The sequence below is a fragment of the Capricornis sumatraensis genome, chromosome 9 (genome assembly GCF_032405125.1).
Source record: "Capricornis sumatraensis isolate serow.1 chromosome 9, serow.2, whole genome shotgun sequence".
Taxonomy (NCBI): domain Eukaryota; kingdom Metazoa; phylum Chordata; class Mammalia; order Artiodactyla; family Bovidae; genus Capricornis; species Capricornis sumatraensis.
The window spans coordinates 17730638-17752367 of NC_091077.1; the positions used below are offsets into that span (position 1 = coordinate 17730638).

General features: G+C 51.5%; 1 protein-coding gene across 1 annotated transcript in view; it reads left to right on the plus strand.

Moving 5' to 3' along the window:
- Positions 1-7205: 7205 nt before the first annotated feature.
- Positions 7206-21730, plus strand: part of LOC138085376 (complement C3) — a 36295-nt gene continuing 21770 nt past the window's right edge. Inside the window, exons 1-19 of the mRNA XM_068979713.1 lie at positions 7206-7325; positions 8144-8336; positions 9257-9419; positions 9525-9595; positions 11395-11489; positions 11593-11675; positions 11776-11866; positions 11981-12083; positions 12214-12340; positions 12832-12947; positions 13048-13194; positions 14112-14321; positions 14454-14660; positions 16019-16177; positions 16727-16856; positions 18243-18314; positions 18481-18678; positions 21214-21325; positions 21622-21707. Of these exons, the coding sequence (XP_068835814.1) occupies positions 7249-7325; positions 8144-8336; positions 9257-9419; positions 9525-9595; positions 11395-11489; positions 11593-11675; positions 11776-11866; positions 11981-12083; positions 12214-12340; positions 12832-12947; positions 13048-13194; positions 14112-14321; positions 14454-14660; positions 16019-16177; positions 16727-16856; positions 18243-18314; positions 18481-18678; positions 21214-21325; positions 21622-21707 (2440 nt within the window). The 5' untranslated portion in view covers positions 7206-7248. The remainder of the gene's footprint in view (positions 7326-8143; positions 8337-9256; positions 9420-9524; positions 9596-11394; positions 11490-11592; positions 11676-11775; positions 11867-11980; positions 12084-12213; positions 12341-12831; positions 12948-13047; positions 13195-14111; positions 14322-14453; positions 14661-16018; positions 16178-16726; positions 16857-18242; positions 18315-18480; positions 18679-21213; positions 21326-21621; positions 21708-21730) is intronic.

Sequence of the window (21730 nt, forward strand, 5' to 3'; positions counted from 1 at the left end):
AAAAGCAGAGACATTACTTTGCCAACAAAGGTCCATCTAGTCAACGCTATGGTTTTTCCAGTAGTCGTGTGGATGTGAGAGTTGGACTATAAAGAAAGCTGAGCGCTGAATAATTGCTGCTTTTGAACTGTGGTGTTGGAGGAGACTCTTGAGAGTCCCTTGGACTGCAAGGAGATCCAACCAGTCAATCCTAAAGGAAATCAGATCTGAATACTCATTGGAAGGACTGATGCTGAAGCTGAAGCTCCAATACTTTGGCCACCTGATTCAAAGAACTGACTCATTGGAAAAGACCCTGTTGCTGTGAAAGATTGGAGGCAGGAGGTAAAGGGATGAGATGGTTGGATGGCATCACTGACTGGATAGACATGAGTTTGAGAAAGCTCGGGGAGTTGATGATGGACAGGGGAGCCTAGCAGCTGCAGTCCATAGGGTTGCAAAGAGTTGGACACGACTGAGCAGCTGAACTGAACTGAAATGAGGTGGCTCAGGCTGAGTGCTGTGTGCCACATCCTAGTCTAAAGCCTCCAGGGTCTTTAGGGTCTTTAACTCTAGAAAAGCTTATGAAGCACTGAAAGACTGTTTAACTTGCCCAAGGTAACACATCAAAATGTTGGAAGGCTCAAGACTCAAAACATCAGCAATCTGGTTCCAGAGCTGCCCTTTACCATGGTATGCACTGCCCGCTCTGCACCAGACTTGCCCCCAAGCCTCTCGACCTTGCCCACATTTGCTGTGTAGCCTGTTAAGTAGCTTAACCTCTCTGTTTCCTTTCATGTAAAATGGGGACCCCAGAGAGCTGAGTATCACACATCATGATGGGAATCTGGCTCAGCACAGTGCCCTGCAACACAGCCTGACCATTTGTGAATTTCCCCCAACCTCCAGGAGTGCAGATTGGAGGTGCACCTGTGCACACATCTGTGCACACACCTGTGGGCCGGCGCCCATGATGCATTTGGCTCCGCCCCACTTCACCCTTCATCTAGAGCACTCAGAACCTCTTCTGGAGCCCTGAGAAATATTCCTTGGTGGGGACTGCAGGCATGGATGGGCCAGGGGGAGGAAATCAGGCTGGGGTCAAGGGTTTCTGCAAGAGGAAACAGGTCCAGCTAGGGCCCAGATGAATATATATAGCCCAGCCAGACAAAGAAGGAAGTGGGAAGGCTGAGGAAATTCTGCAGCAAGGCGATGCCCAGAACAGTTTGCAAGTTCCTCTGCAGGTCTGGCGGGGGTCAGGGGGGAGGGCAAGAGCAACTGGCAGAAGCCTAAAGGCAGGCAGACATTGTTGGACTCTATGCTGGGGCCCACGGGAGGCAAGAAGAGTTTAAAGCAATGAGGGACTTGGTTGTCCAGGGATGATGTTTTATTCTTCGTGTGTGTTAGGGCATATGGCTTTCCCAAGTTGTCCCCTCCCTAATCCCCACAGCCTGGAACTATGTCCCCTTACATGACAAGAGGCACTTTCCATGTGAGGAATGATTCTGGATTGTTCGGATGGATGCACTGTCATTACAAGAGTCCCTGTAAGAGGGGGGCGGGCACTTCACAGGAGGCTCAGATGGTCAAGAATCAGCCTGCAATATAGGAGACCCAGGAATGATTCTTGGGTCAGGAAGATCCCCTGGAGGAGGGAATGGCAACCTGCTCCAGTATTCTTGCCTGGAGAGTCCCATGGACTGAGGAGCCTGGTGGGCTATAGTCCATGGGGTCACAAAGAAATGGACACAACTCTGACTAATACTAGGAGGTTCAGGATCAGAGAATGAGATGTGATGGTGAAAAGCGATGTGGGGTGTTTTATTTGGTTGAGTTTTGCTTTGGTTTGGTTTTTGGCTGTGTCAGGTCTTAGTTGCTGCACGCAGAATCTTCCAATTGTTGTTGCAGCATGTGGGATCTTTAGTTATGGCTCTCAGGATCTGTTATTTGCTCCCTGTGGGATCTAGTTCCCCAGCTAGAGATGGAACTCAGGCCCCCTGCATTCAGAGCGCAGAGTCTTAGCCCGTGGACTGAAGATAAGTCCCTAGAGTCATGCATTTGGAAGATGGAAGAAGCCACGAACCCAGGAATGGAGGCAGCCCCTAGAAGCCAGCATAGCCCTGATACAGATTCTCCCCTAGAGCTTCCAGAAGAAACACAGCCCTCCTGACACCTCAATTTCAGACTTCAGCTCTCCGGAACTGTAGGATAATAAACATTGTTCTAAGCCACCAGAACTGTGATCATCTGTTACAGCAGCAATCAGAAACTCTGGAGCCCAGCTGCCTGCTTCAAATCTCAGCTGCTACCAGCCAGAGGCTCTTAACCAACTGGCCAAAGCCCTCAGTTTCTTTATCTGTAAAATGAGGATAGTAATAGCACCTGATGGGCTTGCCCGGTGGTTCAGTGGTAAAGAATCCACCTGCCAATGCAAGAAACTTGAGTTTGATCCCTGGGTTGGGAAGATGCCCTGGAGAAGGAACTGGCAACCAACCCCAAAATTTTGCCTAAGAAACCCCACGGACAGAGGAGCCTGGTGAGCTCCAGCCCATGGGGTCACAAAAGAGTCAGACACAACTGAGTGACTAAACAGCAACAGTAGCACCTAAGGTCCTCAGAATAAACAAGATGTGCCGAGTTAAGATGCATAAAATCAATAAGACGCTGCCACTGAGAGGTTCACAGTCCTTAGCGTGCATTCCGCGATTACGCATCATGATTTTGTAGAAGGGATGCAAAGGTGTGTTTTAGAAAAAAATCCCCAGGGACTTTCCTGGTGGTTCAGTGGTTAAGGCTCCATACTTGCAGTTCGAGAGGCGTAGGTTCAATCCCCGGTCAGAAAACTAAGATCCCACATGCTGCACCATGAGTCCAAAGGGGAAAAAATCCCCAGTTGCTGTGGACTAGATGACCTGGAAGAGGTGAGTTTACAGCAAGGAGGCCAGGGACCCCAGGAGTGGAAAGAAGGATGGATGGGGAGAGACAACCCAGGAGTCCCAGGGAGGATAACAGGGGATGAGGGAGAGGGAGGAAGCGGGAACTCTGGCCTGGAGGCCTGGAGGGGCTGTCACTGAAATAAGGCAAGAGAGAGGAGAAGCAGAAGTTAGTAAAAATAAAAACACAGTTCAAGTACATCTTGCATGCACCAATTGCTGGGCGCCTGTCTGAGCACTAGCTTGCCTGATGATAGATGCTGTCACCCCAAAACTCAGAGGGAGGTTCCTTGCTCTGTTCTGCAAGGAACAGAGGCTGGGAGAAGGCAGAGCTGGAGTCAAAACTTCTGGCTTGGAACTCACTGGTGGTCCAGTGGTTAGGACTCCACGGTCACTGATGATGGCCTGTATTTGATCCCTGGTTTGGGAACTAAGATTCTTCAAGCTGAGTGGCATGTATAAGAAAAAAACAAAAACACACCCCTGGCCCCTGTATCCCCCAAAGTGGAGGATTCCTGGTATCTCTGCTTGCATATGCATGAGTAGGTGGGGGAAAGGAGCCAGAGGGCAAATGGATGGGTTCCATCAGGTCAAGGTTAACCCAAGTTACTGAGTAACAAGTAGGGGAGAAGGGGAAGCCTAGGCTGCTGGTGGGGGAGGGAGAGGTGGAGGTGGGACCAGGCTCTAGGTCCTGGAGAGAAATTCCCAGAAAGCAGTGTAGCACCCATCCTGGAATGGGTGGGGGTGAAGGGTGAGGAAGATGGATGTCCGCTGCTCCCAGATGTGGCCACGCCTGTGTGGGGAAAGGGTGGGGTTGGGGTGCAGCCAGGAGATAACAGTACTAAGGCAAATGCAGAGAACTGAAGGGGAGAGGGGCACCTGGGCTCCCGTCACTCAGAAATCACACCCATTTCTGCCCCCCTCCCCATTCTATTTGCACCCTAGCCAGGATTGCCAGAAAAAATACAGGATGCCCAGTTAAATCTGTATTTCAGATAAGTAACACATATTTTGGGTTTCTCTGGCGGCCCAGTGGTAAAGAATCCACCTGCCAATGCAAATGACTCGGGTTCAATCCCTGATCCAGGAAGATCCCCTGGAGAAGGAAATGGCAGCTCACTTCAGAATTCTTGCCAGGGAAATCCCACGGACAGAGGGCCCTGGTGGGCTACAATCCATGGTGTTGCAAAAGAGCTGGGCACAACTTAGCAACTAAACAACAACAAGCAAACATATTCTGTTTGTGTAAGAGTCTCCTAGAGGGGCATCCTCTAGGAGGATGGTCCAGTGGTTAGGACTCCAGGCTTCCAGTGCAGGGGTCCTGGGTTTGTTCCCTGGTCAGGAAACTAAGATCCTGCAAGATGTATGGCATGGCCAAAAAAAAAAAAAAAAAAGAAAATCCCCTAGATATTCCACTTAGAACCTGCCCAGGCAGCCTCGCTCCCCCTGGGTCCACACCAAGAATGCCTCCTTCTCTTTCTCCCCTGCTGGCTTATTTTTCCCATCATCCTCCTCCCAAACTTCTGGATGCAAATATCCATTCCCCTGAAAAAAGCCTGGAAGAATTCCTCTTGTTTCCTTCCCTCCCAGGAGACCTTGGTTCACTTTCCCCTCCATCCCTCTGGTCACCTCCTGGATATCATGGGTAGGACCCGTCTCAGACCTTCATCACTGTGGGCATGAGTCTTCCCTCCAAGCCCAGGACTTCAAGGCATCTGTGTGTAGTCGGTCGCTCAGTGTCCGACTCTTTGTTGCCCCATGGACTATAGCCCACCAGGCTCCCCTGTCCATGGGATTCTCCAGGCAAGAATACTGGAAGGCGTAGCCATGCCCTCCTCCAGGGGATCTTCCTGTCTCTCACAGCATCTGGGTTTTCTTAATTGTCAAAACAGCAGGAACTGGGACTTCCCTGGCGGTCCAGTGGATAAGACTCTGTGCTTCAAATGCGGGGGGTGGGGGCGCAGTTTCGATCCCTGGTTGAGGGAGCTAAGCTCCCACCTGCCTGCTGCTCGGTGTGGCCAGAATAAAAAAGCAGCAGGAACTGCCATCAATCCCTATGTTCAGATGGACTAACTGAGGCTCTGAGGGAGGGGCAGTCAACCCCACGGGGAGAGCGAGGCCAGCAGGAATTCCTTCTCAAATTCTTGATTCCTTGACAAATCACAGAGCTCGAAGGCTTAAGTCTATAACGGAACCAGGAAACGGGGTGAATGTTTTGGCGGGTGGACGGGGGAGAAAGATAAAGAAAGTATTGGGGAGTGGAGGATCCTAGAAGGTGGCCACGTCTCAGTTTCAGAAGTTGAACCCCAGTTCTGTAGGGTAAGCAAGTGTTTGCCTCCCCCCACCCCCTCCCCCTCTTCCAAGGAAAGGGTGTTGCAATCAGATCAGACAGAGTCCAGGTTTGTTGTTTCTCCACGCCTCCCCCTACTCGGGGGGAGGGACACAGAGGGCATGGCCAGGAAAAGAGCACGGTTTACAGGAAATCAGAGTGAGGTCCCTGTTAACCCCTTCAAGGAGGCTCTGGAAAACAGCCCTCTGGGCTTCTGAATCCTCCATCTCTTCAGGGTTCTAGATAGATCCCCCATCCTCCCTACACCTGGCTTCACAGTCTCCCCATCCCCCAGAGGCTCAACTTACAAGCAAATTAAATTGACACTGAGGCAAAAATAGGGTGGTGGGCCGGGGGCAGGGGTGGGGGTGGGGGATGGGCGGGAGTGAGTAAATTGGCAACTTTGTGCAAGACTGGTGATTATGCAAATCAATATAACTACGGAGGGGAATTTAGCGATATCTAGCAAGGTTATTGTTAGAACACAGCCTTTGATCAGAATTATCTTTTCTTATTGTAGTAAGAACCCTTTGAAGTTGCTTGCTGTTATAACCCCTTTACAGGAGGAAACTCAGGCTCAAATGGTTATCAGTAATTTCCCCAAGGTTTACCAGTTAATAATCATGAGACTGGGCAATAACTGGGCAATAATGCAGATTACTTTCTGGAGGGAGCATGGTTTTGTTACAATAGGAAGTCTGTCTGTCCGTCAGTAGATGACTGGTTATTTTCACTGCCTGTAAGAACAAGGAAGCTCTCTGTGCTCTGATAGTGAGACAATCTGTACTGTATATTGTTTATGAAAAAGCAAGGTGTAACCCACGGAGACCAGGAAGAAGAGTGTGTAGAGCTTTCTGATATTTGTTTTTGAAACGTGTGAATGTTTGTAAATGTATAATATACCTCTGGAGAGAAACGTGAGACTTGGTTACAGGGTCATGTCCGAGACCCTGATGGCTAGCAACAAGAGCAGGAGGAAGGTTACCTTTTAGATATTGAACCATATGACTATATTACCAATTCATACGCAACAAGTTAAATACAATTTTTACCAATAATAATATCCCGAGGATGTTTTTAAATTTATTTTTTAATTGGAGGATAATTGCTTTACAATGTTGTGTTGGTTTCTGCCATACATAAACATGAATCAGCCATAGGTATACACATGTCCCATCCCTCTTGAACCTCCCTCCCCTAAGAAGGTGTTGATGTAACACAAAAGCTAGCCATGGGACTTTCCTCAATCATGACTTTTTAGCCACTCAGGCCTCTTGATGAGATTAGGTGAAGGGAATTCCAGGCTCTCTTTGCCCTAGAAAACATTCTCAGTTGGATAGTGAACTCCTACACATACTTCAAAGCCCAACTGAAATGTCCCTTCCTCCAAGAAACCTTCCCTGACTCTCCAAGAAGCTGAGTCCTTCTCCACTGGAGAAAACACTCCATGAGGCTAGGACCATTGATGTTGGACTCTGTCCCCGACCCCCAGCCCCATGCCAACATGGAAGATTCTGGAAGTGGGACATGAGATGCTAGCACAGAGATGGACTCACAGGAAGAGTCTGCTGAATAAATGCATGCTTAAAAGTAGACTGAGGGCCAGGCCCAGATATCTGGACTTGGGGGCGAAGGGTGGCTCTCTGCCCTCTGCTTTCATCTACTACCAAGTGGATGTAACGGGGAAAGGTCCCTGATCACCAGCTGGCCGTGACCCGGAGGGAGGCCAGGGCAGGAGGTTGTTGTGACCCTGTAGCTGAAGAACATGGCCCCGGGTTACTTATGCCAGGCATGCTGGCCCTACAGATTGAAAAACTTAGGAAACAGTATTGAGAAATCTGGGGCAGTCCCAGGGAGGGGGAAGGCCACAGGGAGTGAGGGCTGGTCAGGGGAGGGAGGAAGGCAGGAGCCAAATAAAAGGCAGCCTCCAGCAACCTCAGCTCATTCCCCTCCCCTGCCCTCTCCCTCTGTCCCTCCATCCCTCTGTCCCTCCACTGCCCCAGCACCATGCAGCCCACCTCAGGTCCCAGCCTGCTGCTGCTGCTGCTTCTAGCCAGTCTCCCCATGGCCTTGGGGAACCCCATGTGAGTAGTCACAGCCTGACCCCAAAAAAAGGCTGCTTCGGAGACGAGAGTGTGCATTTGTGGTACAAGGCCCTGCGTGTGTAGGGTGTGCACGTGGAATGAGTGATTCTGCAGGAGAGGTGATTTGGCGTCCTGGACATTTGACCGTCACAGATTCTGGGAGTTTGTAGTTTCAGGTTTTAAGGGTCTAGAGACTTCGCGTGGGTGTATGTGGCTGAGGGAGTGGATCTGGGTCTGAGGTGCCACAGGTTTAGGGAGGAGTTTGGGATGGTCTTGGCTGTCCTGGTGGCTCAGCAGGTAAGGAATCTGCTTGCAATGCAGGAGACACAGGAGACGCGGGTTTGATCTCTGGGTCAGGAAGATCCCCTGGAGGAGGGCACCAGCAACCCACTCTGGTATTCTTGCCTGGAGAATCCCATGAACAAAGGAGCCTGGTCGGCTACAGTCTAGAGGGCAGCAAAGTCGGACACGATTGACACCACTTAGCACATAGCACACATGGTGTTCAGGGCTGGGTGTTTAGAGACTTGGGGTGTTTAAAGATTTTGGGAGTAGAGCTCCTGGAATAAGCGGGTTCAGTGGTGAGTTTGCAAGTCTTGGAAGAGTTGGCCCCTCTCATTTTGGTGTTCAGCAGTTGATGGGATGTGAAGCACCGCCCCTGCCTCCCACCCCCCACCCCCGCCCCGCCCCCAGTTGTCTGCCGGTCACCGGATCCCCTGTGAGACCAGGGACTGGGGCAGAGTGCTCAGCCTGGGGAAGGGCTGGCAGCTGGGGCTTCCGGGCATGACAGCTCTACGCCCCATGCTCCCCTCCGGCAGGTATTCCATGATCACCCCCAACATCCTGCGTCTGGAGAGCGAGGAGACTGTGGTGCTGGAGGCCCACGGAGGACAAGGGAATATTCAGGTCTTGGTCACCGTCCACGACTTCCCGGCCAAGAAACAAGTGCTGTCAAACGAAAACACCCAGCTGAACAGCAACAATGGCTACCTGAGCACCGTCACCATCAAGGTGGGCGCGCCAGGGAGCCCAGTCCTGCTGATGCCACACCAGCTCTGAGAGTCCTCCACGGAGTCCTCCGAGAGCCCTTCCCCCTCTCTGAGCCCCACCCACACGGCCTGAGCCCCGCCCCTTCTGTCTCCCCCTCCCCCATCTGAGCCCTCCCTTTTCTGAGCCCCTCCCACTGCTTCATCCAGAGCTTTCTCTGAGCTGTCTCCACCTTCTTTTTTATTTTAAGTTAATTAATTTATTTTAATTGGGAGACAGTTACTTTACAATATTGTGATGGTTTTTGCCATACATCAACATGAATCGGCCACGGGTATGCATGTGTCCCCCCCCATCCTAAAAACCGCTTCCACATTGCTCCCCACCCTATCCCTCTGGGTTGTCCCAAAGCACTGGCTTTGGGTTCCCGGCTTTTAAATTTATACTGGAGCGTAATGTTGCAGTAATTTCAGGTGTACAGTCAAGTGATGCAGTGATACATATACATATATATATTCTTTTCCAAATTCTTGCCTCATTTAGGCTGTTAGGTAATATTGAGCAGAGGTCCCTGTGCTATACAGTAGCGCCCTGGTCTCTCTGGAGTCCACCTCCTTCCAAGCTCTAGGATCTCTGAGCCCTTTCCCATTTCTGAGCCCCGGCCCTCCTAGCCCCTCCCTCTCTAAGCCCTCCTCTTCCTTCAGAGGCCCTTCCATCTGAGTCTTCTCTTTGAGTCCCTTCCCCTTCTGAGCCCTCCCTCCTCTGAGCCGCCTCTTGCTTCCCCTTCCCATGCCTCCCTCTGACCCCAACCCCCTCTCTAACCCTCCCCCCATCTCAGTACCCCGTTACTCCCCAAATCTGGGCCAACCAGAATTGATGGGCAGGCTTTGTTGTGAAGAGGGCAGGTGGAGCAGACCCCTAATGATCTCTTGGTTCGTTCCCAGATCCCGGCCAGCAAAGAGTTAAAATCAGAAAAGGGGCATAAGTTCGTGATTGTTGTCGCGACCTTCGGGAATGTCCAGGTGGAGAAGGTGGTGCTGATCAGCCTTCAGAGCGGGTACCTCTTCATCCAGACGGACAAGACCATCTACACCCCAGGCTCCTCCGGTAAGGGGCGGGGAGCGGTGGCTGGAGAGGGCGGGATTGGGGAGGGGCAGGGCTGGAGGAGGGGCAGAGTCTCACCCAACTGTCTCTCTCTCTCCCACCCCTCAGTCCTCTATCGGGTCTTCACTGTGGACCACAAGCTGCTGCCCGTGGGCCAGACGGTTTTCATCAGCATCGAGGTACCAGCCAACCGGGGCCCCAGACCTACCCGGGGCTGAGACCAAGGGAGAGACAAAGAGATCGAGACAGAGAAAGAGCCACCGGCGGAGACCCAAAGTCAAAGAGAGGCATATAGAGAGGTCGGGAGAGGGGGCCGGGAGCCAGGGAGACCACGTGGCGCGATGCTTGCTTGCGCCTGAGGATTCTAGCTCCAGATAGACACCCGGTCACTGGGTGACTCTGGACAGGTCACTGCACCTTTCCGAGTCTGTTCATCCGAGGCTTGGGATGATGACAGACACTAATTCCCTAGTGCCGCCAGAGGGCGCCCGTGAGCACTTGAGTCAGGCCCTGCCCCTCCTCAGCCCCCAGCCCTCCAGGCCTCCCACTTCCCTGAGAACAAAATTTCAAGTCCTCCTGCAGCCCACAGGACTCTGCAAGACCTACCCCATCCCCTCCCTGCCCTCGCTTCTTCCCTCTTCTCCTTGGCTCGCTCTGCTCCAGCCACACACCGGTCTCCTCAGGCGCAGCCCTGCCCCGGGGCCTTTGCGTGGGCTATTCCCCCTACCCAGAAAACCCTCTTCCTGGAAATTTCCGCACCGACTGCTCCCTCACCTCCTTCAAGTCTTCGTCCCGTGTCCCAGTTTTACAGTGAGATCTCACGGAGTGCCCTGTAAAACTGCAACACCCCCTCTCCTTCTGGCATCGTAAATTGGATCTATACACTTTATTAACTGCACCTTCCCCTAACCTCCACTGAACATAAATTCCAAGTGGGGGGGAAGGGATTTTCTGTTGACAGCATGCTTGGCGGGTAGTGGGATAAACAAAAAGTTACTGGAAGGGGGGAGGGAAGGAGAGGGGAGAGAGAAGCAGGGAGAGACGGGGAGGGAACCATACATGTAGGGTGAAGGGAGAGAGAAGGCAGGAAGACTGGGGCATGTCCTCCTCTGGGGATCTTCCTGAGTATTTCCTGAGATTACACAGAGCTAACAAGGGCCAGGTCCTGAAGGCTGTGAGCTGGCTTTAGAGATGAACAGGACACACATCTCCCCTAAAGGCACAGTACTCAGCTCCCAGCAAATGTCACCCCGTACCAACAGAAGCATGTTATCCACAGTGACCCTAATTTCCAAGAGAAGCCAGAAAACCGGATTTCTATGTGATGTCTCCTGATGTTTACCTGTTGGCAGTGCATGAAATCCCATGTGTATGAGGTCGAGCCATGCAACATTGCTATGTCAAAAAGGCAAATGTGGGCAGTTATGTGTGGTATATGTATGTGCTAATCAAATGCTTAGCACAGGGTCCTGCATCACAATAGATGACATGTGCTAGTTATTATCATTTTTAACATCTGTTTATTAGGTTGTGTTGCGTTGTAACTGCGGCATGTGGAATCTAGTTCCATGACCAGGGGTCGAGCGTGCAATCCCTGCATTGGAAGTGTGGAGTTTTAGCTACTGGGCCACCACCAGGGAAGTCCCAAATGCTAGTCATTATTTGTTTTTGGAGAGACGCTGATCATCATCAGCTCTTGCCTATATTAACATGTCCCAAACCAGTGACATAGGAGAAATAATTATCTTTTTCTAGATATGCTCATTGAGCACAGAGAGGCTAAGTAACTTGCCCAAGGTCCCACAGCTTGTAATTGGCTCAGTGGGGATTTGAACCCAAGCTGACTGGCTCAGGGGCACGTTCTTCACCACTGCCCCTGTGGACCTAACACAGAGAGAATGTCCAGACGCAGACAGGGAGGGGCGAGCCGAGAGGCAAAGCCTCATCTCTGAAGAGCCATTTCTCTGTCTCCCCACAGACTCCCGATGGCGTCCTTGTCAAGCGGGACTCCCTGTCTTCTCACAACCAGTTTGGCATCTTGGCCTTGTCCTGGAACATTCCAGAACTGGTGAAGTATGTCAGGTCCTCCAGGAGGGGGTTTGGGGCTCCCCTACCCCAGGAGAGGGAGTGGGGGGCTGCCAGGTGTGCCCAGATCACCAGCCTACCTTCCCCACAGCATGGGGGTGTGGAAGATCAAAGCCCACTATGAAGATTCTCCGCAGCAGGTCTTCTCCACTGAGTTTGAGGTGAAGGAATATGGTAAGAGGGCCAGGGAGCCGGGGCTCGTGGGGGGAGGGAGAGGGGGTGCATCAGGCTGGGCCCAATGCTGGTCCCCCACCAACATAATCTGTCCCCCCAGTGCTTCCCAGTTTTGAGGTCCAACTAGAGCCTGAAGAGAAATTCTACTACGTTGATGACCCAGATGGCCTGAAGATCAACATCATTGCCAGGTGAGGGGCAGGGGGAGGGGCCAAGTGGGGTGAGGGGCTTAACAGAGGCCAAAGCTAGTTTGGAGGAAGACTCATCTGCAGAAGCAAAAATGTGAGACTGTCCCTGCATCGCAGGTTCTTGTACGGGGAGCACGTGGACGGAACAGCTTTCGTCATCTTTGGGGTCCAGGATGGTGACCGGAGAATTTCATTGACTCACTCCCTCACCCGTGTTCCGGTACCTAACAGAGGCCCTGTCTGGTCTCCTCCACCCTGAACACCCTTCCTGTCTCCTGTCGTCTGAGCCCATGCCCTGGGCGCTCCCCCCAGGTCTCCCCTCCGCCATGAACCCTTACTGTCTCCCCCAGATCAACGATGGTAATGGGGAGGCCGTACTGAAACGTCAGGTTTTGCTGAATGGAGTACAGCCCTCCCGAGCTGATGCCCTGGTGGGCAAGTCCATATATGTGTCCGCCACCGTCATCTTGCAATCAGGTGAGGCCCAGTCTGGGGGCGGAGGCCCAGAATGAAAGGGGGATCCAGTCTGAGGGGGGACATGCAATCTGAGGGAGAAGGCCAAGAAGGAAGGGGGCAGGATCCAGTCTGACAAGGGAGGTCTCGTCTGAGAGAGGAAGCCCAGAATTAAGGGGGGAGTCCAGGCTGGCAGAGGAGGTCTAGCCTGAGGGAGGAGGTGCAGAATGAAGGGGGGCATCCAGTCTTTCAGGGGAGACCTCGTCTGAGGGAGGAGGCCCAGAATGAAAGAGGGGTCCAATCTGACAGGGAAGAACCACTCTGAGGCATAAGACCCAGTGCAAGAGGGGAGATTCATTCTGAGGGTGGATGTGCAGAATGAAGGTAGAATCAGGTCGATGGGGAAGATAGTCTAAGGACAGAGGCCCAGTACAAAGGCAGAGTGCAGTCTGATGGGGGAAGCCTGGTCCTGAGGGGTGGCCCAGGAGCCCACCCTCATGGCTGGCCCCCCTCAGGCAGCGACATGGTGGAGGCGGAGCGCACCGGGATCCCCATTGTGACTTCCCCCTACCAGATCCATTTCACCAAGACCCCCAAGTTCTTCAAACCTGCCATGCCCTTCGACCTCATGGTGAGACCCTGGGCAGGACTGCATCCCTGGACACTGGTCCTGAGCACGATCACACCTCTGGGTCTGCCTAAATGCCCTCCACCTGCCCCTGTACCCACAGGTGTACGTGACGAACCCTGACGGCTCCCCTGCCCGCCACATCCCAGTGGTGACCCAGGGCAGCAATGTGCAGTCCTTGACCCAGGATGATGGCGTGGCCAAGCTAAGCATCAACACACAGAACAAACGGGATCCCCTGACCATCACCGTGAGTTCTGGGCCAGCCTCAGGGGACTTAATTTTGTAGAGTGGGGTCCTAACTTATGCACAAAAGGATCCTGTCCTGGGCATAGAGTGGGTTCCTTTCATTTGCATAAAGGGATGTGCCATCCACAGACATGTTTTCATTTGCATAAAAGGGCTCTCTTTATGTTTACATTTATTTGATTGAAGTAGAATTGACTTACAATGTTGTGTTAATTACTGCTGTACAGCAAAGTGATTCAGTCAGACGTATACATGTGTACATTCTTTTTCATAGTTTTTTCCATAATGGTTTATCACAGGATATTGAATAGAGTTCCCTGTGCTGTGCTGTAGGGCCTTGGTTATCCATTCTGTATATAACAGTTTGCATGCCCAGACGTGTTTCCATCTGCACAGCAGGGTCCTACCTTCTAGATGTCTTCTGCCCAGATGTCTTTCTATTTTAAATTATTTATTTATTCATTTTATTTATTCATTGGTGGCACTCGGTCTTCGTTGCTGTTTGCCAGCTTCTCTAGTTGTGGTACTTGGATTTGTCACTGAGGTGGCTTCTCTCTGTTGCAGACCACAGGCTCTAGGGTGCATAGGCTCAATAGTTGTGACACACAGGCTTTTGCTCCACAGCCTGTGTAATCTTCCCGGACCAGGGATCGGACCCATGTTCCCTGCATTTTCAGGCAGATTCTTATCCACTGTGCCATCAAGGAAGTCCCTGCCTAGACATCTTATATGCACACTTGTGATGGCATTGGGCCCACCTGGATCATTCGGTTTCTTCCCCATCTCCTTAATATCCTTAACCTAATCTCATCTGCAAAGTCTTTCTCCTCACATAAAATGCCTAGTCTCAGGGGTATGGATTTAGATGTCTCTGGGGAGGGCAGGTGGGCATCATGGCGTCTGTCTTTCCCTGACCAGGTACGCACAAAGAAGGACAATATCCCCGAGGGGCGACAGGCCACCAGGACCATGCAGGCCCTACCCTACAACACCCAGGGGAACTCCAATAACTACCTGCACCTCTCTGTGCCCCGCGTGGAGCTCAAGCCTGGGGAGACTCTCAACGTCAACTTCCACCTGCGCACAGACCCCGGCCAGCAAGCCAAGATCCGCTACTACACCTACATGGTCCGTGGCTTTCTAGAACTCTCAGCATCCCTGGGAGCCCTCATCCATCCCAGATTCAGCCCTCCCTCCACCCTGACTCCCACCCATTCTCCCGCTCACCTTCCTGATCCTTATACCGAACTGTTCCCCCAGATCATGAACAAGGGGAAGCTGTTGAAGGTGGGACGCCAGGACCGAGAGCCCGGCCAGGACCTGGTGGTGTTGCCCTTGACCATCACATCAGACTTCATCCCTTCCTTCCGCCTGGTGGCCTATTACACGCTGATCAATGCCAACGGCCAGAGGGAGGTGGTGGCCGACTCCGTGTGGGTGGATGTCAAGGACTCGTGTATGGGCACGGTAAGCTCCCTGGCACCTCTCTGTGCCCATCTGGGGACCCTCCGCCTGGCTGTCCCTCTTGTGCCTCTGGCTCTCTCTCTCTGCAGCCTTTCGAGTCCATGCCTCTCCCCCATTTCAGAGTTCCTGCCCCTCCTCCTTTCCCATCTCATTCTTCCGTCTCTTTCAGCCTCAGTTTCTTCATCTTTTGTTTTTCTTCATATGGACCATTTTTTAAAGTCTTTATTGAATTTGTTACAATATAACTTCTATTTTATGCTTTTGGTTTTTTGGCTGGGAGGCAGGTGGGATCTTAGCACCCCAACCAGGGATCAAACCTGTACTCCTGAATTGGAAGGCAAAGTCATAAACCACTGGACCACCAGGGAAGTTCCCTTAGTAGCTTCTTTTCCTTCTAGTTTTATTGAAATGTAATTTACACACAGTGCTAAGTTTAAGGTGTAGAGCATGATTTAACCTAGGTACATCATAAGTGATCACCACAATAAGTTGAGTGAATACCGATCATCTCGTAGAGCTATGAGATTAAAGAAATAGAAAAAAAACTTTTTCCCCTTGTGTTGAGAATTCAGGGTTTCCTCTAACAACCTTCCTATATAATGGCACAGCAGGGTTAAGTACATGTATTTATTATGTTGTACATTACACCCCTGGTACTTATAGCTGAAAGTTTGTTTTTAACCACCTTCACTCAGTTCTCCCTCCTTTTACCACACATCTGATCTCTTTTTCTATGAGTATGTTTGTTTGAAGTATAATTGACCTATGGTGGTGGTTACTTGCTAAGTCATGTCCGACTCTTTGAAACCCCATGGACTGTAGTCTGCCGGGGTCCTCTGTACATGGGATTTCCCAGGCAAGAGTACTGGAGTGGGTTGTCATTTCCTTCTCCAGGGGATCTTCCCAACCCAGGGATCAAACCTGGGTCTCCTGCATTGCAGGTGGATTCTTTACCGACTGAGCTACAGGGAAGTGCCTAATTGACCTATGCCACTATGTTAGTTCCGGGCGTACGACATTTCTACAATCCGAATATCAGTATGTGATTCGATATTTGTGTTTCAAAATGCTCACCATGATGAGTCCTGTTAGTAACCACGTGTCACCATACAAAGATCCTCTGTGGTTACTGACTATCTTCTTCACACTGTGTATTTGATCCCTATGACTCATTTATTTCATAAGTGGAGGCTTGCACTCAGTATCTGCCTTGCTGCTGGTTTTCTCTCTTTTCTGCCTGATGCCAGTTTGGCTTGCTTCGTCCCCTCCTCTTTCAGTCCACCTCAAGACCTCCTCTGTCTTGGGCTTCTTGGGGTCTTACAGGGCTGACTTCCCCCTCCAACCTGCTCCCCCTCCCATAGCTGGTGGTGAAAAATGGTGGGAAGGAAGAGAAACACCATCGACCCGGGCAGCAGATAACCCTGAAGATCGAGGCTAACCAGGGGGCCCGAGTGGGGCTGGTGGCCGTGGACAAGGGCGTGTTTGTGCTGAATAAGAAGAACAAATTGACCCAGAGTAAGGTATGCCCCAGAGTCGCTGAGGTTGGTTCAGAGATGGCATTGGGATGAGGTGGGAACGATGCTTGTTGTCGTTCAGTCACTCAGTCCTGTCCAACTCTTTCTCAACCCCATGGACTGTAGCCCACCAGGCTTCTCTGTCCATGGCATTTCCCAGGCAAGAATACTGGAGTGGGTTGCCATTTCCTTCTCCAGGGGACCTTCCCCACCCAGGGATGGGACCTGTGTCTCCTGCATTGGCAGGCAGATCCTTTACCACTGAGCCACCTGGGAATGGTGCTGGAGCGGAGCAGATGGGCTGAGCATAGAGGTCTGAAGGGATGTAGACACGGGGATGGGTTGAAGTCAAGTTGAGGAAGAGAATGTGGGCGGACAAAGGTCCACGTGGAAGATGGTGCTGCGAATGGATACAGTCCAGAGTCCAACTCTGGATCGTCCATCGTGGCCTGCCAGCTTGTGGAGCAGGATAGGATGGGTGGGGTGGGGCTGGATGGACAAGTTGGCCAGAGGGTGGTGGCACTTCTGACCCTCCGCCTCCACTCCACCCCGCAGATCTGGGACGTGGTGGAGAAAGCGGACATTGGCTGCACCCCAGGCAGTGGAAGAGACTATGCCGGCGTCTTCACGGATGCAGGACTCACCCTTAAGACAAGCCAGGGCCTGGAGACCCAGCAGAGGTCAGGTGAGGAGGCAGGGAGAGGCAGTGCAGGTGAGAGCAGGGCCTCCATCCCCCAGATACTGAGAGCAGGCTAAGGGCGGGGCTCTGGGGTGCAGGTTGGGGTGTTGAAGTCCCGCCTCCACCACCATCTCTCAAATCACTTCTTTCTGAGCCTCAGTATGGGCTGCAATAACACTCCAACATCACGGCGGGGGTGGGGGTGGGGGTAGGGGGAGGCGGCAGTAGGCAGGAAACCAAGGATACATCAATCAGTCAGTCAGTTCAGTCGCTCACTCATGTCTGACTCTTTGCAACCCCATGAATTGCAGCACACCAGGCCTCCCTGTCCACCACCAACTCCTGGAGTTTACCTAAACCCATGTCCATCGAGTTGGTGATGCCATCCAGCCATCTCATTGTCTGTCATCCCCTTCTCCTCCTGCCCCCAATCATCCAAGCATCACAGTCTTTTCCAATGAGTCAACTCTTCGAATGAGGTGGCCAAAGTACTGGAGTTTCAGCCTCAGTATCAGTCCTTCCAATGAACACCCAGGATTGATCTCCTTTAGGATGGACTGGTTGGATCTCCTTGCAGTCCAAGGGACTCTCAAGAGTCTTCTCCAACACCACAGTTCAAAAGCATCAATTCTTTGGCGCTCAGCTTTCTTCACAGTCCAACTCTCGCATCCATACATGACCACTGGAAAAACCATAGCCTTGACTAGACAGACCTTTGTTGGCAAAGTAATGGCTCTGCTTTTGAATATGGTATCTCGGTTGGTCATAACTTTCCTTCCAAGGAGTAAGCGTCTTTTAATTTCATGGCTGCGATCACCATCTGCAGTGATTTGGGAACCCAAAAAGATAAAGTCTGCTACTGTTTCCACTGTTTCCCCATCTATTTCCCATGAAGTGATGGGACCAGATGCCATGATCTTCGTTTTCTGAATGTTGAGCTTTAAGCCAACTTTTTCACTCTTGTCTTTCACTTTCATCAAGAGGCTTTTTAGTTCCTCTTCATTTTCTGCCATAAGGGTGGTGTCATCTGCATATCTGAGGTTATTGATATTTTTCCTGGCAATCTTGATTCCAGCTTGTGCTTCCTCCAGCCCAGTGTTTCTCATGATGTATTCTGCATAGAAGTTAAATAAGCAGGGTGACAGTATATAGCCTTGACGTACTCCTTTTCTTCTTTGGAACCAATTTGTTGTTCCATGTCCCGTTCTAACTGTTGCTTCCTGACCTGCATACAGGTTCCTCAAGAGGCAGGTCAGGTGCTCTGGTATTCCCATCTCTTTCAGAATTTTCCAGTTTATTGTTACCCACACAGTCAAAGGCTTTGGCACAGTCAATAAAGCAGAAACATAGTAGGTGCCTGACCCATCTGGCTCCCCTTCCACCTGCCTTTAGATCCGCAGTGCCCGAAACCAGCCGCCCGCCGACGCCGCTCGGTGCAGCTCATGGAGAAGAGGATGGATAAAGGTGTGCGCCCTCCGCTGGTTCCCACCCCTTCTGGATCCCAGCTAGAAAGGGAAGGGGAGGGTCTGACGGTGGGGAAGTTCTCCCTGGGCTGTGTCCTGAGTGCCTGCTGCTTCGAGGCCGCAGCTGAGGCCGCGCGGGACGTGGGGGGGAATCTGTGTTCCCATAGTGGGTCAGTACAGCGGCGATCTGCGCAAGTGCTGCGAAGACGGCATGCGGGACAACCCCATGAAGTTCCCGTGCCAGCGCCGGGCCCAGTTCATCCTGCAGGGCGACGCGTGCGTCAAGGCCTTCCTGGACTGCTGCGAGCACATCGCTCGGCTGCGGCAGCAGCACAGCCGCGATGGCGCCCTGGAGCTGGCCAGGAGTGAGTCCCGGGGAGGGCGGGCCTGTCCGAGGTGGGAGGAGGAGCCAATCCGTTCACGGGCGAGAGGGGTAGAGCCAGTCCGTTCAAGGAGCGGGGAGTCCAGTCCTACGGGGAGCAGCTGCCTGTCTGAAGGAAGAAGAGGTCCCAACCCAGCGAGCCCGAGGTGGGGAGGAGGCCTGTCCGGAGAGGGAGGAAGACGTGCCTGCCTGAGGGAGGAGGAGATCTCCAGTGGGGGAAGGAGATCCCTGTCTGAGAGGGAAGGACGTCCTGTCTGAGGGGGATGCGGCTCTGTCGCAGGTGGAAGAAAGTGCCTGCCTGAGGGAAGAAGGACCTAGTCTAGCGGAGAAGACTCCTCTCCTGAGGGCAAGCAAATTTCCTGCCTGGCTGGGTTAGCCTGGCCCTGGCCCCAGACACTCTGAAGTTGGACTTTGCCAGTGCCCAGGACACCCCTCCCTCCCACGGTCTCAGGGAACGTTCTAGAAGATAGAGCTGGTCACACTAGTCCCATCACTCTGAAGTTTGGCTTTACCAGGGCCCAGGACTCACATGGTCTGAGGGAACGTTCTAGAAGATAGAGCTGGTCACACTAGTTGCCAGTAGGAAGACATGAGATGGGTTATAAGCTTGCCTTTACCAAAGAAAACTAATTCATGTTGCCTTCTGAAGAGACCTGCTCAACCTTTGCCCAGTCAATGTTCAATCATTCATTCATTCATTCGGTTCTAGATAGGACATGTACACAGTCAAAATTCTACATCTCAGGCCACATCAATCTTAAGCAAACCCAGGGCTTCTCTTAGAAGCCCCCTTTAAGCAAAATCAGAGTGATCTCACCACAAGTGGCCTTTACAGAACTGACAAGACTCTCCACTGCCATCTGTTGAGAGACAGAGGAGCCCGCTGTGGCCTGATCCCACCATTATTCAATTTTTAAAATTTTTGGTTATGCCATGTGGCATGCAGAATCTTAGTTCCCTGATCAGGGGTTGAACCTGTGCCCCCTGCAGTGGAACTTCAGGACCTTCACCACTGGACCACCAGGAAGTCCCTCTCTTTTTCTTATCATTTCTTTTTTAAAAACATCTTTTAATATGTCTTAATTAGAGGACTTCTGTGCCAGAATGGGCTTTGTTGAAACTGAATTATCTGCAGACACCTCTCAAAAGCAGCCATTGCCAAAGTCAAATATTTCTGAATTCCTTTAGCTGGAAAACTAGCAACCCCTTCAACCCTCTACCCCACCAAAAAATAATGATTCCCAACATACATGAGCACAGAATTCGACCTTCAGTCTCTTTGCAAATTATAATGACTAGGCATGCTGCTCTCTGCTCCAGTGACCCAAGACTTCTTTCGCAAAGAAGAAATTTAGACAATGTGTATATGATTTACACACATATGGATGACTACCCACCCCACCCCCTGCATTGTGTCATTTCTTTAGCCAACTGGGGACGATACAAAGGGTTGATTAAGAGTTAGTATCCCAAAGGCACTTTGATAGATTATTCCAGAGTATTGGGCTTCCCTTGTGGCTCAGCTGGTAAAGAATCTGCCTCCAGTGCAGGAGAAATGGGTTCCATCCCGGGGTTGGGAAGATCCCTTGGAGAAGGGAAGGGCTACCCACTCCAGTATTCTGGCCTGGAGAATTCCATGGACTGTATAGTCCATGGGGTCCCAAAGAGTCGGACATGACTGAGTGACTTTCACTTTCTTCACTTTTATGGGTGGATTTAAGTATCTATGGAATTCCACCTACTTTGTGGTTAGACAGAAAAGTGAAAGTGTTAATCACTGAGTGACTCTTTGTGACTCCATGGCTGTAGCCCACCAGGCTCCTCTGTCTATGGGATTTCCCAGGCAAAATACTGGAGTGGGGAGCCATTTCCTCCTGCAGGGGATCTTCCCGACCCAGGGACTGAACCTGAAACTCCTGCATTGACAGGCAGATTCTTTACAATCTGAACCTCCAGGGAAGCCCCAAAACCAAATTAAAATCTGTTCATCGTTTTTTGAAGAAAGCTCAGCCAGAATTTAACTCTATTGTAGCCCAGCTTTGTGTACTTGCTGATGGGGTCAAGATGACTTTTAAAAGCCACTGTCTCTTTGGCAGTCTCCATCAAGTCCAGGGAATCTCTCAGCTAGCCCCATTGTTTTCAGGATAGACTTAACCATCACATGGTTAACATAACACAGCAGGCTTGGACCAGTGATGCCTTTAGAGGCTCATTCATGCAAATGTTTTCATTCCTTTGAAAATCAAAGAAGGGGAAAAAACAAATCAACTCAATGCAGTGTGGCTTGTTTTCACCTTTATACCAACATGGCTGTAAAATATGACATGTAATATTTTTTTATGGAGAAAGGAGCCTCTAGGGGCAAATGTGCCTAGGACCCCTGGAAGTGATCATGTGACCTTGGGCGTGTCCATGTTAGGAATCCCTTTAGGGGATTATAAATATCTAAAAGGGACAGTGGAGGGAGCAGGAGGGGGGGATTCAGTCTGTTTTAACCCCCCCCCACCCCCACCCACAGGTGACCTGGAGGATGAAATAATCCCAGAAGAGGACATCATTTCCCGAAGCCAATTCCCCGAGAGCTGGTTGTGGACCATTATTGACGACTTTAAACAAGCAGACAAAAATGGGTAAGGCTGTGATGGCCCCACTTCAACCCATCCCGAGGCCAGCTTCTATGATCACCCTAGACTGGACACTGCATTTGCATGCACCTCAGACCCCCTTCTTGCATGGAATCGTGGTGGAAGCACACAACCCAGCCTAGAAAAATCGAGTTGGGGCTACCTAAATGTACTCACCTCCAGCCCCCTTCCAACCCTGTCCCTTGTGGCCCCTCCCTACCTGGTCTCCCCCTGCACCCTGCTAGATGTCTTTTCCTAATCCCCAACATCCCCCCCCCACCCCCAATTTCTCCCTGGACCAGAATCTCCACGAAGCTCATGAACGTGTTTTTGAAAGACTCCATCACCACTTGGGAGATTCTGGCCGTGAGCTTGTCGGACAAGAAAGGTGAGAGAGGATGGTGGTCCGGT